Below are 14,937 nucleotides of genomic sequence, written 5' to 3' on the forward strand. Positions count from 1 at the left end.
ATGGTTTGGGGCTGCATGAGTGCTACCGGCACTGGGGAGCTACAGTTCATTGAGGGAACCATGAATGCCAACATGTACTGACACATACTGAAGCAAAGCATGATCCCCTCCCTTTGGAAACTGGGCCGCAGGGCAGTATTCCAACATAACGACCCCAAACACACCTCCAAGACGACCACTGCTTTGCTAAAGAAACTGAGGGTAAAGGTACTGGACTGGCCAAGCATGTCTCCAGACCTAAACCCTATTGAGCATCTGTGGGGCATCCTCAAACAGAAGGTGGAGGAGCGCAAGGTCTCTAACATCCACCAGCTCCATGATGTCGTCATGGAGGAGTGGAAGAGGATTCCAGTGGCAACCTGTGAAGCTCTAGTGAACTCCATGCCCAAGAGAGTTAAGGCAGTGCTGGAAAATAATGGTGGCCACACAAAATATTGACACTTTGGGCACAATTTGGACATTTTTCACTTAGGGGTGTACTCACTTTTGTTGCCAGCGGTTTAGACATTAATGGCTGTGTATAGAGTTATTTTGAGAGGACAGCAAATTTACACTGTTATACAAGCTGTACACTGACTACTTCACATTGTATCAAAGTGTCATATCTTTAGTGTTGTCCCATGAAAAGATATAATAAATTAATTTACAAAAATGTGAGTGAATTACTCACTTTTGTGATATACTGTAACAGTAAACTCCACACTGAAATAAACAACAAATAAACATGGTTTCTGTATAGCCACATGAGAGGAACATAACCCTACCATTCTACCAAAATTAGTAGACTAAAGAGTCGACATTTCCACATTGTTGGTCAGGCCACCCAACTTCACATCAGCTACATTACAGCATTAGAGGCAAATGAACAGCAGCAGGAGGAGGAGGAGGAGACAGAGGAACAGCTCTGAAACAGTTGGAGAATACTGCTGTGACAGTTGTGGAAACCTTCACATTTCTGGGATCTATAATCTCCCAGGACTTAAAATGGGAGTCCAGTGTAGGATCCATCATAAAAAAGGGAAAACAGTGTATGGACTTCTTGCAACAGCTGAGGAAGTTGAACTTTCCACAGCAGCTGCTGATTCAGTTCTACACAGCAGTCATTGAGTCTGTTCCCAGCTCATCCATTAACAGTTGTGGTTTGGATCAGTGGCTAAACATGATATAAACAAGCTACAACGAATAGTCAAGTCTGCCGAGAATATCGATTGTGGTAGTCTACCCACATTACAGAACCTGTATTATTTCTGAGTCATGAAATGCGATTAATATATGCCCAAATAAGCAGTTGTTATAACAGTTTTTTTCCCCACAGGCAGTCAAACTTACAAGTGCTTAATTCAGCTTAAACAGGCTGGGTGCCTCACCCCAACCCCTCCAGGTCTTACAATGCTGTTTAAATATTGTTAATACTTGTTGTTTTTTCAATGTTTATATCACCATATATATTTACTTTTTTTTAATCAGAGTTAATAGTTGAGTGAATGTCGATTATGTAACTTGTACTTTGACCATGGTTTTGGTAACTCTCTAATTCCTTGTATGCATGCCTACTTGGCCAATAAATCTGATTCTGATGATACCCCCAAAAGTACTAATACCCAAATAATCCCTAGTGGTTTGTTGTATAAAAATACCAATTCAGAAGAGTGTTCAGGCATCTTACCCGGATGCCATATTCAAAATGAAATCATGGAGAAGTAGACCATAGCTATATAGTTGAATTTTTCTTTGTGTGGTGAGGTGCAAGAGAGGCAGTTGAGAGACACAATTTTAATATAATTGAATAGGTACGATAGAGGTGGTTTACCAGGAGGGTCAGTTCTTCTCCAGAGAATACACCCAATGTCATGTCTAGTACAGATGCTCCCTCCCTACCCAACATCTGACCTGTGTTGATTTAGGGTGGCATTTTTAATAGAAGGTCTTTTGGAATTCTAGATCTTATTTGAAGTTAGTATTTTACTGTGTGGAAAGAGATGCATGGACCTGAAAAAATTAGAGGGTATCATATTTATTATAATTGTAATCAGATGAGCATTGTAAGAGATTACCGATCATGCATATCACTTGTAAGTGGCGGTAATAGTGATGAGTTTAATTTCATCAGCATAGTTTAAGTGAAAATTGAAAAGTTGAAGATACAGTAAATGTACTTTCTTGTTTCCATGTCATCCCTTTACACAGGTTTTTATGCTACCCCAGTGATATAAACATGTTATGTTATATTCAGTGTTTTGCTCATTTCTTCCTACTAGCCATTATAAAGCACTTCCACTTGAACTATAGAAATCAGAGATAGAAACTAGGTATTTATAGACAAAACGTAGCAGCTATAAAGCACTGTATTATTTTGTAGAATTGACGTTTTCTTTTTACTTTATCCTTTTCTAGATCCAAAAAGTGCAGCATAGAGTATCAGTAAAGAAAAATCATGCTGTAAAATTGGCAAAGGACCTTGCTCAGGCTAAAGCAGCAGCTGGGCAAAAGCAAGGAAAACGTAAAAATGAAATTAATTCCATTTCGGTGAGTTTCTTTTCATTTAAGCTGTACATATAGTGTTTTTATTGGTGAGACTTTACAGTAAAGTTTGCCTAAATATTTTCTCTGTTTACCACAAAATTGATGTTAGCTGTCCGTCCTGTATTTTGCAGTTACTTGCAGACTGAGAGGATCTTATGAACTTAATATAAAGTCTTCAATCCAGACAGCAGCAAAAATTGTAAAATATTCCTTTTTCTCAAGAGGAAAAAAATAATTTTAATGATTTTGTCAAAGGTTTTGTGATTTGGAGTGAGGTGCAGTCAAAGTAATGAGAAGTGTTTCAAAAGACCTGTATTTTAGCAGTACACCCCAAGTTTTTAAAGGTGTTTGGAATCAGTAAATGGCTGGAATTCAGGGCTCTACAGTTCCATTAATTTTTATGAGCACTTGCACTCCCAAGTTAAAAATTTAGGGGCACAGGTAAAATGCAGTTTTTTGTAGTACTGTAATGTGAATGCATCACAGAATATTAAATATTCTGTGCCTATGTTCAAATTATCATAAGAAACTGATTTAACAAATTAATACAATTATACAGAATTCAGAAAGAATTGCTTAACAGCTTATAGTAAGTACAGAAGAAAGGGAAGCAAGCACTAGACATACCAATGTATAGAATATTTTTCCTAGTTTATTTTCCGGGCTCTTGACAAGTTACCCAAAAGAGCAATGGCACCAAATTTTAACATAGTCATGTAAAAAAAGTAAGTACACCCAATGGAAATTTTAAATGTTTTCAACATATTTGAACAGGCAAAGAATAGATCTTTGTGGAAATGGTGCCTACAGATAAAGCTGACATATTTCAATAAAAGCACAAGGGGAATTAGCATTTTCAATCATTTATTCAACAATATCATCAATGGATGAAATGGTGTCTACTGGGGAAGGAAAGTTCACCCATAGCTTCAGAAGCTGGTATTGCAGAAATAATGTCTTGTAGGCTTTTTGCCTAACTGCCAACCAGTCTCGGATATCAACTGGATGAAATTTTTGACCACTCCTCCATGCAAAACATCTGTGAGGTTTCTTGCATGTACTGCCTATTTCAAACTGCCTAAACCAACAACATTTCAGTAGGATTCATTTTAGGACTTTGACTTGGCCTATCCATAACTCTCCCATTTTTGTTTATGAGCCATTCTTTGGTGGATTTGCTAGTGTGCTTTGGAGTGAAAACTTGGGGCTTAGTGGCAGGATTGGCACTCCAGCCACCGTTTTTAAAACAAAAAAAAAAAAAACTCGCACTGTTCCAGTGTGGTGCTGATGTGTCACCCACTGCACTTGGGGCCCAATCCAGGTAGTTTGTCATCTGGTTCATGCGGCAATGCGTTTTCCCAGCCTCTCTCTCTCTCTCTCTACGCAGATCATTATCATGTTCAAAGGTCCATTTCTGGTTCAACTTCCACTTTCTGGCAAATGGCCTGACAAGTCTTCTTTAGCACTCTGTGATATGATGCAGAAAGCTGCCCAAGCCATGAGGTGGCAAAGATTCCCAAAACCATAACATTTCCACTTCCTTGCTTCACATTTAGAATGAGGATCTCCTCCAGAAATATTGTCTTCGCTTTGCACCACACAGGTCTGTTACCGAGGCTAAACAACTTAACTTTGATTCATCTGTCCAGAGCATACTGTTCCAGAAAGTGTGGTATTTGTCTATATGTTCAGTGGCAATATATAGTCTTGCTCTAAGGGCTCATTTATACTTCACGCTCAGAATGCGTACGTGCTCGCATCATGGCCACCACGCGTTCTGAGCGTTCGTTTGATGCGTCCTCTGAGCAGGTCCTCAGAAATTAACGCGACGCGTGCGCGAGTTGCAGTACTGGCAAAAAGTCAGGGGGCGCAGTGTGCTAAAAGTTGGAATGTGACGTCAGAGTCTCTGTTTACTATCTACATGTGACAGAAAGCCGCTTTGCGGATCCTACGAGATCGGTGTGTGCGCTTCGATATTTGATGAATGGTTTGAAGTGGTGAAGCAAAATGCTGACATATAGATGTATTCGTGGTGCTTTTATATTCAAGCGTCGCATATTCCCGATCGTAATGACACGATACGTTTTAAAATTCTCACATACTGTGCCTTCTTTTTTTTCTAGGGCTTCCTCTGCTCCTGACAGCAGCGAATCACCAGCAATAGATTGTCACTCCATGCACATTAAATGTATGATATTCCAACTCTCTGCACATTTAGAATCCTTAGATTTATACTTGATATCACTTTCATGATGTAAAGCATTAAAGTATGTATATTACATTTTACAGATAAATTGGTAATTTCGTTTAAATAATGAATGATGTTAATAGGACGGAGTGGTGGCTCTGAGGCTAGGGATATGCACTGGCAATCGGATGGTTGCCGGTTTGAATCCTGTAAATGCCAAAAGGGACTCTGCTCTGTTGGGCCCTTCAGCAAGGCCCTTAACCTGCAATTGCTGAGCGCTTTGAGTAGTGAGAAAAGCACAATATAAATGCAAAGAATTATTTTTATTATAATTACACACATGGGGTGACACAGTGGCGGAGTGTTAGCGCTGCTGTCTTGCAGGGTGTCACGTCGCTGGTATTCCCTACCTGGAGTTTACACGTTTTCCTGCTTGGTTTCCTCAGTGTGCTCCAGTTTCCTTCCAAAGATATGCAGATTTGGGGATTCTGTGCCGCTAAGATGACGCTAGTGTATGTGTGTGCTTGTATTCACCTTACGATGAGCCGAGGCATCGTCCAGGTATTATTTCTCACTCGTGCCCGATGCTTGTTGGAATGGACATATCCCTGGATTTAATCAATAAACATCCTTTTTAGAGATATTGCGGTAAGGTGTCATCGGAATTTAATGGGTGTTCACAACACAGAGAAGCCGAACATGTTCTCACCGTGATAATATCTCGCACTGCCACCTGGCGGATTCCTCCAGATTTACGTAAAGTACGCACGCAAGTATAAACACTTCAACGCTTGCATAGCAGGAGCGTCCGCTGCAGCATGCGTCACATCGCGTGAAGTATAACTCTGGCCTAACACTCCTTTTGGACAGCGAAGGCTTTTTTTCTGACACACCTTAAATGCAGATCATATTTGCACAATCTCCTTCTGATTGTAGATGCATGCATTTTGGCACCAACTGTTACACGAGTTACCTGCAGATTTATTTATTTATTTATTTTTTGTAAGTTTACTTTTAGTATCCAGTGGTCAACTCTTAGGCTGAATTTGCTGGGCTGGCCAATCCTGAACAAATTGACTCATTTGAAACTTATGCCACTTGTAGATGATTTCCTTACAGTAGAAAGATTGATGCTGAGTAATTTGATGTTTTTAAATCCTTTGCCAGACTCATACCGCTTTCTTTCTGACCGCCTTACCAAGTTCTCTTGATTTTTGTCTTGATGACACCACCCCTGTCAGTAGCTAAGAAAACACCAGACCTTAGATATCTGTTGTTTAAACAAGGTACATTCCACCTGCATATTCCCCAAAAAGGTTCTAATCATTGGTACCTATTCTTGAACACCTGATTTTAATCTTATGGATTTTATGTGGTCATAAATGTAGGGTGTACTTTCTTTTCCCATGTGACAAATCTTGATTATTGTTAATTTAGATTATGAGAATAAATATACCACAACAGTTTTATGTGTAGCTTGTTCTGGCACTTTCATCTGTCACTTTTATATCACTTTTATCTGTAAGCATTGTTTGCATGAAGATCTAATATTTGCCTTTTTGAACATGTTGATGGATTGAACAATTGTCATCGGGTGTACTTATTTACATGTCTGTGTATCAGATGTCTGAAAAGCAATACTAATTCATTTGGCTCTTGAATATTGGGAACACAATGTTTTTGTACATTTACTCAAAATTAATAGACAACAATAAATTATTAATAGATTATTTACTGTGTCATAGGTACAAGCACACCCATTACAATTCCCTGTACAACAGTGATTTACTCTGTTGTTTATTGTTATTATTATTATTATTAATTTAATGGGGTGTTCTGAAATACTTGGTTAAAGAAATATGGCTCTCTGCACACTTGTTGAAATAAACATTCTAGATACAGCTTTTCTAAGCTGATTCAGATTTGGTCATTTTTGGTAGACAGTGCTTTCAGTAGAGTGCTTGATGTCATTCTGCAGTGAGGAAGCAATGCAACACTTGTTTTTTTTTTTTGTCAATGGTCTCTTTGGTTGTGACCTGTATTTGCCAGTATTTAGCGGACTGTAGATAGAGAGAGGTAGATACTTTATTAATCCCAAAGGGAAATTCATATACTCCAGCAGCACCTTACTAATACAAAAAACAATATTAAATTAAAGATTGATAATAATGCAGGTAAAAACAGACAATAACTTTATATAATGTTAACGTTTCCCCCCCCCCGGGTGGAATTGAAGAGTCGCATAGTTTGGGGGAGGAACGATCTTCTCAGTCTGTCAGTGGAGCAGGACAGTGATAGCAGTCTGTCGCTGAAGCTGCTCTTCTGTCTGGAGATGACACTGTTCAGTGGATGCAGTGGATTCTGCATAACTGATAGGAGCCTGCTGAGCGCCCGTCGCTCTGCCACAGATGTCAAACTGTCTAGCTCCATGCCAACAATAGAGCCTGCCTTCCTCACCAGTTTGTCCAGGCGTGAGGCGTCTTTCTTCTTAATGCTGCCTCCCCAGCACACCACCGCGTAGAAGAGGACGCTCGCCACAACTGTCTGATAGAACATCTGCAGCATCTTATTGCAGATGTTGAAGGATGCCAGCCTTCTAAGGAAGTATATCCCGGCTCTGTCCTTTCTTACACAGAGCATCAGTATTGGCAGTCCAGTCTAATTTATCATCCAGCTGCACTCCCAGGTATTTATAGGTTTGTACACAGTCACCTCTGATGATCATGGGGTCCATGAGGGGTCTGGGCCTCCTAAAATCCACCACCAGCTCCTTGGTTTTGCTGGTGTTCAGGTGTAGGTGGTTTGAGTCGCACCATTTAACAAAGTCATTGATTAGGTCCCTATACTCCTCCTCCTGCCCACTCCTGATGCAGCCCACGATAGCAGTGTCATCAGCGAACTTTAGCACGTGGCAGGACTCAGAGTTGTGTTGGAAGTCCAATGTATATAGGCTGAACAGGATCGGAGAAAGTACAGTCCCTTGTGGCGCTCCCGAGTTGCTGACCACAATGTCAGACGTGCAGTTCCCAAGACGCACATATTGAGGTCTGTCTTTAAGATAGTCCACGATCCATGCCACCAGGTATGAATCTACTTCCGTCTCTGTCAGCTTGTCCCTAAGGAGCAGAGGTTGGATTGTGTTGAAGGCGCTAGAGAAGTCTAGAAACATAATTCTTACAGCACCACTGCCTCTGTCCAAGTGAGAGAGGGATCGATGTAGCATGTAGATGATGGCATCCTCCGCTCCCACCTTCTCCTGATATGCAAACTGCAGAGGGTCGAGGGCGTGTTGAACCTGTGGCCTCAGGTGGTGAAGCAGCAGCCTCTCCATGGTCTTCATCACATGTGATGTCAGAGCAACAGGCCGGAAGTCATTCAGCTCACTAGGACGTGATACCTTTGGGACTGGGGTGATGCAAGATGTTTTCCAAAGCCTCGGGACTCTCCCCTGTTCCAGGCTCAGGTTGAAGATGCGCTGTAGAGGACCCCCCAGCTCCAATGCACAGACCTTCAGCAGTGGTGGCGATACTCCATCTGGACCCGCTGCTTTGCTGGCACGAAGTCTCCTTAGCTCTCTGATCACTTGCACTGTTGTAATTATGGGTGGGGATGTCTCTCCTATGCTGGTATCAGCAGAAGGATGTGTGGAGGGTGCAGTATACTCCGAGGTGAGAGTGTGTTAGGGTGGTCAAATCTGTTAAAAAAGTTGTTCATTTGGTTTGCTCTCTTCACATCTCTCTCGATGGTGGCACCCCGCTTCGAGCTGCAGCCAGTGATGATTTTCATCCCATCCCACACTTCCTTCATGCTGTTATTCTGCAACTTCTGCTCCAGCTTTCTCCTGTACTGCTCCTTCGCCGCCCTGAGCTGGACTCGGAGTTCCATCTGCACGCGCTTGAGCTCATGCTGATCACCGCCTTTAAAAGCCCTTTTCTTCTGGTTCAAAAGGCCCTTGATGTCACTTGTAATCCATGGCTTGTTGTTAGCATAGCAGCGTACAGTTCTTACTGGAACTACAATGTCCATACAGAAGTTGATGTAGTCAGTAGTGCAGTCAACAACTTCCTCAATGTTCTCACTATGTGATCCCTGCAGGATATCCCAGTAAATCAATAGTCTTATTTCCCCGGGTGTTACAGTCCACATACTGGGAGAAGGCAGGTAATGTTTTGTCCAGCGTCACATGGTTAAAGTCTCCAGCGATTAGCGCAAGCACCTCAGGGTGCTGCGTTTGTAACTTAGCAATAGCAGAATGGATGATGTCACTCGCTGTCTCCACGTCTGCCCGAGGAGGGATGTACACAATGACAATAATGACGTGTCCAAACTCTCTGGGCAAGTAATAGGGACGCAAACTTATGGCCAACAGTTCGATGTCCCTGCAGCAAGTGGAGACTTTAACGTTAACATGTCCAGAGTTACACCACCGTGTATTTACATAGAGTGCGAGTCCTCCTCCTTTGTGCTTCCCACAGGTACTTGCGTCTCTGTCTGCTCTAACTGTGCTAAACCCGGGTAGCTCCACGTTAGCATCTGGGATGGTGGTAGTTTCGCAAAAACACAACAAACTGCATTCTCTGTAGGTTCTGACATTTTTCACCAGCGCAGCCAGTTCGTCGATCTTATTTGAGATTGAGTTCACATTCCCCAGAATCACAGAAGGCACCAAAGGCTTAAAACGTCACTTTCTCGCAAGCCGCATCATTTTTAGCTTAGTGCCAGCTCTGCTGCCATGATACCGCCTTCTTACCTTGTCAGGTAAATAGGGAACCACACCGAAACTGGCATTTGTTCTCAGTGCTCGAAGTTGAGTACTTGCATAGACGAGTCTCGGCGTGTAAAAATCCATGCCCACGTTGTAAAAGTGTGTCCAGGGAACAAATCCATATAAAATAAAGTGATAGGAGTGATCAATAAATAAAAATAGGAAAATAAAAGTAGAAAGTACACATACGCATACAGTCATACATGGAGCTGCTGAAAAGGCTGCCACTCTTGGCGGCGCCGGAACTGACTGACTGTATGTTCTACGATAACCATATTTTGGTCTTCAATAAAGAGGACAGTGTGGTGATAGAAGATTGGTTGGTAGATAGATAGATAGATAGATAGATAGATAGATAGATAGATAGATACTTTATTAATCCCAAGGGGAAATTCACTTACTCCAGCAGCACCGTACTGATACAAAAAAAAAAAATTAACGATTGATAATAATGCAGGTAAAAACAGACAATAACTTTGTATAATGTTAAATGTTAACGTTTCCCCCCGAGTGGAATTGAAGAGTCGCATAGTTTGGGGGAGGAACGATCTCCTCAGTCTGTCAGTGGAGCAGGACGGTGACAGCAGTCTGTCGCTGAAGCTGCTCCTCTGTCTGGAGATGATCCTGTTCAGTAGATGCGGTGGATTGTCCATGATTGACAGGAGTCTGCTCAGCGCCCGTCTCTCTGCCACGGATGTCAAACTGTCCAGCTCCATGCCAACAATAGAGCCTGCCTTCCTCACCAGTTTGTCCAGGCGTGAGGCGTCTTTCTTCTTAATGCTGTTTAATGGTGGCATGTATTCTATAAACTCCCAAAGTAATGAATGTTTGCTACTTTTTCTAATCAAAAAGTTGATTTAATTAATGTTACGTGGTTGCTATTTCTTATCCATAATGGTTCAAAAAGGAAAAAAAATTAACCCTCGTTTACTCTTCTTTTTTTCCTTTTAAAAACAACAGAAGTCTTAATGTCCAAGAGAAAAATGAAGGCTGTGCATTTATCATCATGTAGGATCCCTCACTGGTTGCAAAATGATCAGTTTTAATGAAACAGTTTGAAACATAAGAGAACCAGTTAAACATTATTTCTCATGGCTATAAAGACCACCACACACAGTCTGACTGCTGTGCACACATTTACATGTGCAGTCAGTCAATGTTTAACTACTGTGACGCTTAACCATATGAAATGCCAAAACACTCTCTAGAGCAGTTGCAGCATCTTCTCATTTTCCTTGTCTGTAACTTTGCTACTGAGTTCTCTGCCTTAACAGTAGTTTTGTGGTTTGCAGAGTGAACATGTGTTTTCAAGACGCTAGCAACTTCTTCTTGATATGGGTGGAGGGGACTCAACTTCGTTTGATTCATTTGAGGATTTAAAAGTATGCTTTGCATGTCTGCATTTTTTTCACATGTTCTAAAATATTGCAGTACTAGAAGAATATTGGCCACTTATAGTGGTAAATCATTTTACTGCTGTCGTGTGTGGATGGTTAGTGCCTTTGGAGGATGAGTAGTTTTTATTGTGAGGATATACAATCAGTCATCAGTCACTCACGCTGGTATGTCAGTATAATTTTTGACATTGGCACACTCGAAATTTCACTCTGAAAAGCTGTGAAAGAATCACATTGTAGAGCCCTGAAGTACAATCCAAGTAAAAAGTGCTTTATGCATATATCTTAAAACTCAGTGCTTTTAAGTAAATTGGCAAATGAGGAGAAGTAAATGAACTGAGGGTTGATTTTAATCCCCTGCAATCTTTATTTATACAGCCTAATAAAGTTCTCCGGTTGGACAACTCTCTTACTGGAAGTCCAAGAAAGCAGTATTCACAGCTGATTGCCCAAGAAAAACGAAGGCTGCAGCAACTGGAACTAGAGTATGCCTTGAAAATACAGCAGCTGAAGGAGGCCCAAATGCTTCGAAACAAGGAAGTACTTGAGAATGTAACCACTGTAGTAGAGGAATCTCTCCAAGAATACCCCTCATTTCATGAACTGCCTCAGCCTTCTCTCCATGATCTTACTCAAGACAAGCTGACTCTAGACAGTGAAGAGAATGAAGTTGAAGATGAAGTATTATCTCCCTCTGTGAGGGAGAGGCGGCGTTCATTTAGGGAGTCCAGCAGCTTCACAAAACCTAACCTTAAACATCCAGAGACACCAGCAAGTAAAGACAGCTTAAACAAACCAGCCAAAAAGGCAGTGGAGGAGCCAGAGCTTTTCCTTGGTTTGAATATTGAAGATCTCCAGAAGCTTTATAAAGAAGCAGATTGTGTGAAAGAACTCTTTGAGAAGACCACAGCAATGATGCTAGGCCCTGCTAAAGGTTCTGTCTCTGGCCAGGTATGTGCCATTACTCTAAAGTGAGAAAACTACTTCTGACTGGTAGTGGTTCATTTCTTTTCACTATAAATTTGTGTCTATATAGGAGATACAAGTGGATTTGGATGCAGCATCTCAACAGGCACCTCGCAGTGAATTGAAGCCATCACCATTTGGACAATATCATAGCCCTCTTTTGGCATTTAAGTCTTACAGGTAGGTCCTACTGTGACCTAGAAAACAAAAACACTGAAGTATTTTGATATCGGATATTCCAGTAGCACAGTGCATATTTTAGGGCTCTAGGGGAATGGAAGACAAATTACATTTAAAACAGAAACCTTGTAGTACCCATTTACACAAAAGGTTGTTGGATTCTGTAAGAAACCTTAGAAAACACTATCTGGATGAGATAATGAGAGAAACTGTTTAATGTAAAAAAAAACGTGCACTGTGTGGTTTCCTCCAACTCTGAAAATTTATCTTCTGAAGAAAATTACCAATTAAAAAATCCTGTATTTTAATTTTTTTTTTTCATTTCTTGTGAATTCTAATAAAATGTAAAACATTATGAAAAGTAACTTAATCTGGAATACATTTGAATTTGGATTACTAGGTTATTGAATTATAAAGACACTTGTTTATTAAGTGATGTTTCCTGTTTTTTTTTTTTTTTTTTTTTAATCTCAGTAACCTGGTTTACAGTATTTTCTTCATTTTCTGTCTCTCCCTATTTTTCTTTAGATTCAGTCCATATTTCCGGACGAAGGAGAAGCTATATCTAAGTTCTGTTTCTTATAGCAATATAATTGAGCCAAAAAAGTGCTTTTGCAGATTTGACCTTACAGGCACATGTAATGCAGATGACTGTCAGTGGTGAGTGTTGAAGATGAGTGAACTTTGTGTTTTTTGACAGCATATTGAATATCCTATTTTATTTAAAATTTTCATGTAATATTTAAAAATCACTGTGCTAAACATGATAAAGAGGGGACAGCAAATGATGTGTTTGCGAGGGTATTTTTGTTTTTGTAAAAAAAAGAAAAAAAAAAGAAAAACAAAAAATAAATCCTTACGCTATTAAAAATAAATAACCCATTCATTGACTTAAATGTGTGCGTTTTTTGGTTGCCATGAGCTGTAAAAAGTTGTCAGCTTTTTATTTAAAACTTTTGAGTAGCATTCTACTAATAAATTAAGCTTCCCCTCTGTGTTGTGAACATTTTTAGATAAATTAATTTTTAATAGAAACAAATGAAAAATTGATTGTTCTTTTTACTGTATGTTTGGGTCATATTGTTGCAAACTTGTTAGTTTTGTTTTTCCTTTAACAGGCAGCACATGAGAGATTGCACCTTAAGTCGAAACACTTTGTTTCAAGATATCCTTTCTTATAATTTATCATTAATTGGATGTTCAGTGTCCACATCTAGAGAGGAAATCAGTATTGCAACAGGTAATTGATGGATCTATTGTGCGGATTAGTCTAACCCTTTCTGCAATAAAATGTGTTCTTTGTAAAATTATTAGGGAAGCTTTTCTTGGTTGTGGATTTGCTGATTTTGTGCAAGCATTTGTTTTAAGAAATCTTGAAATTTGAATTGTTTGGTTTCTGTAAATATGATCTTCTTGCTTTGTGCAACTATACTAACAAGAATTTAGAATTGTTTCATTGTTTTATTTTATCCTGAAAACAACTAAATATAAAAGTAGCAAAGCAATCTCTGAGTTAAAGATTCTTTTAAAACTTCAAAATTGTAATGTGCATGTGCCATTGTTATTGGGAAATAAAAGCTTTTTCAAGATAAGGTGCATTAATATGAACATTGTATTCTGCTAGGGATGAGTTTAGCTTAAATTTTGATTTCAGTTTTTATGTTCTCCATTGACAGTAACTCAAAGGTCAATCCTCTGTGAAACATTTGTGTTGTTGGTCAGGAAGGGGAATTGCTGTTTGCCCTGTGGGTACATAGCTAGCACCTCTGAAAATGCTTGTTGTCTGAGGCACTTTTTGGTTTAACTGTTATCCATAAAATCCTAGTTTTTTCCTGTGACCCTAAACCTTTAGTCAGATATTTAAAACTTACAAGAGGCTTTTAAATGTGACATTAACAAAGAAATTACTACTTTTTTTATATATATATTTTTTCCCAGAAAAATATATCGACAAGCTGTTTGGTGTAAATAAGGACAGAATGTCAACAGACCAGATGGCTGTACTACTTGTAAGCAAAGTAAATGAAAGTAAAAGCCACGGTACGTTTTGAGATGTTTCTGTGTTTTATTTTTGGTTCAGCATGGAGGCAGTAAACTGTTCTATGGCTTGGGACTAAAACTTTAAAGTAGTGGGTGGATGTCCCCAATTAGATTTTATTACTGTAGTTGGGAGTGAACAGTTAGTGCAGATGAACCTCTGAGAAAAATCAGTATAATATATACTGTATAGTATATATGTTGTTTTACTTTTTTTTTTTGTTTATAATTGTAGCACTAGGGTTGATTACATCTTGCCTGAAGAAGGGGCCTGAGTTGCCTCGAAAGCTTGCATACTGTAATCTTTTTAGTTAGCCAATAAAAGGTGTCATTTTGCTTGGCTTTTTTTATAATTTATATTATAATCAATATAATAAATTTATAATTTATATTATAATAATAATAATTATATGGTGTCTTTTCTTTCCCCCCCTCCCCCTTTGCATCTGTATTGACTTACCTTCTTGTGGACAGGGTCAGTGGCATGTACTGTGCTAGGGGTAATGGGCTGGGTCACATCTTTTCTTGTGTATATTTTAAATTCTTGTAATAGATGTGCAGATGCCTAAACAGGCATATCTGTTTATTAGGATAAGCAAATTTTGTTTGTCAAAAAATAGGACCAGAGCAGAGAGATGATTGAAACTTGACATATGCCTTAATATGTATTGGATCTTTATTAATTTTTGTAAACAATTTGATCCTTGAACAACACATTTATGAGATTCAGTATATAGCCAAAATATTATTCCTCCTGGGTGGGACTGCCACGATATTTTTGTGTCTGTGGGAAATTAATCCCATACAGCCAAAGGTGCAATAGTGACATCAGGTACTGGTGAGAAGACGTGGCTTACACTAGGCATTCAGAATTTTTGAGG

The 14,937-nt window shown here is 39.6% G+C and overlaps 1 protein-coding gene across 2 annotated transcripts in view; it reads left to right on the forward strand.

Moving 5' to 3' along the window:
• Positions 1-14,937, forward strand: part of LOC114664456 (zinc finger C3H1 domain-containing protein-like) — a 97,444-nt gene that overhangs the window by 40,707 nt on the left and 41,800 nt on the right. For both annotated transcript variants that reach the window (XM_051933431.1, XM_028818551.2), the window contains exons 14-19: positions 2,395-2,526; positions 11,252-11,824; positions 11,910-12,019; positions 12,548-12,679; positions 13,138-13,259; positions 13,958-14,059. In XM_051933431.1, coding sequence (XP_051789391.1) covers positions 2,395-2,526; positions 11,252-11,824; positions 11,910-12,019; positions 12,548-12,679; positions 13,138-13,259; positions 13,958-14,059 — 1,171 coding nt within the window. The remainder of the gene's footprint in view (positions 1-2,394; positions 2,527-11,251; positions 11,825-11,909; positions 12,020-12,547; positions 12,680-13,137; positions 13,260-13,957; positions 14,060-14,937) is intronic.

Source organism: Erpetoichthys calabaricus, chromosome 1, assembly GCF_900747795.2.
Source record: "Erpetoichthys calabaricus chromosome 1, fErpCal1.3, whole genome shotgun sequence".
NCBI classification, from domain to species: Eukaryota; Metazoa; Chordata; class Cladistia; order Polypteriformes; family Polypteridae; genus Erpetoichthys; species Erpetoichthys calabaricus.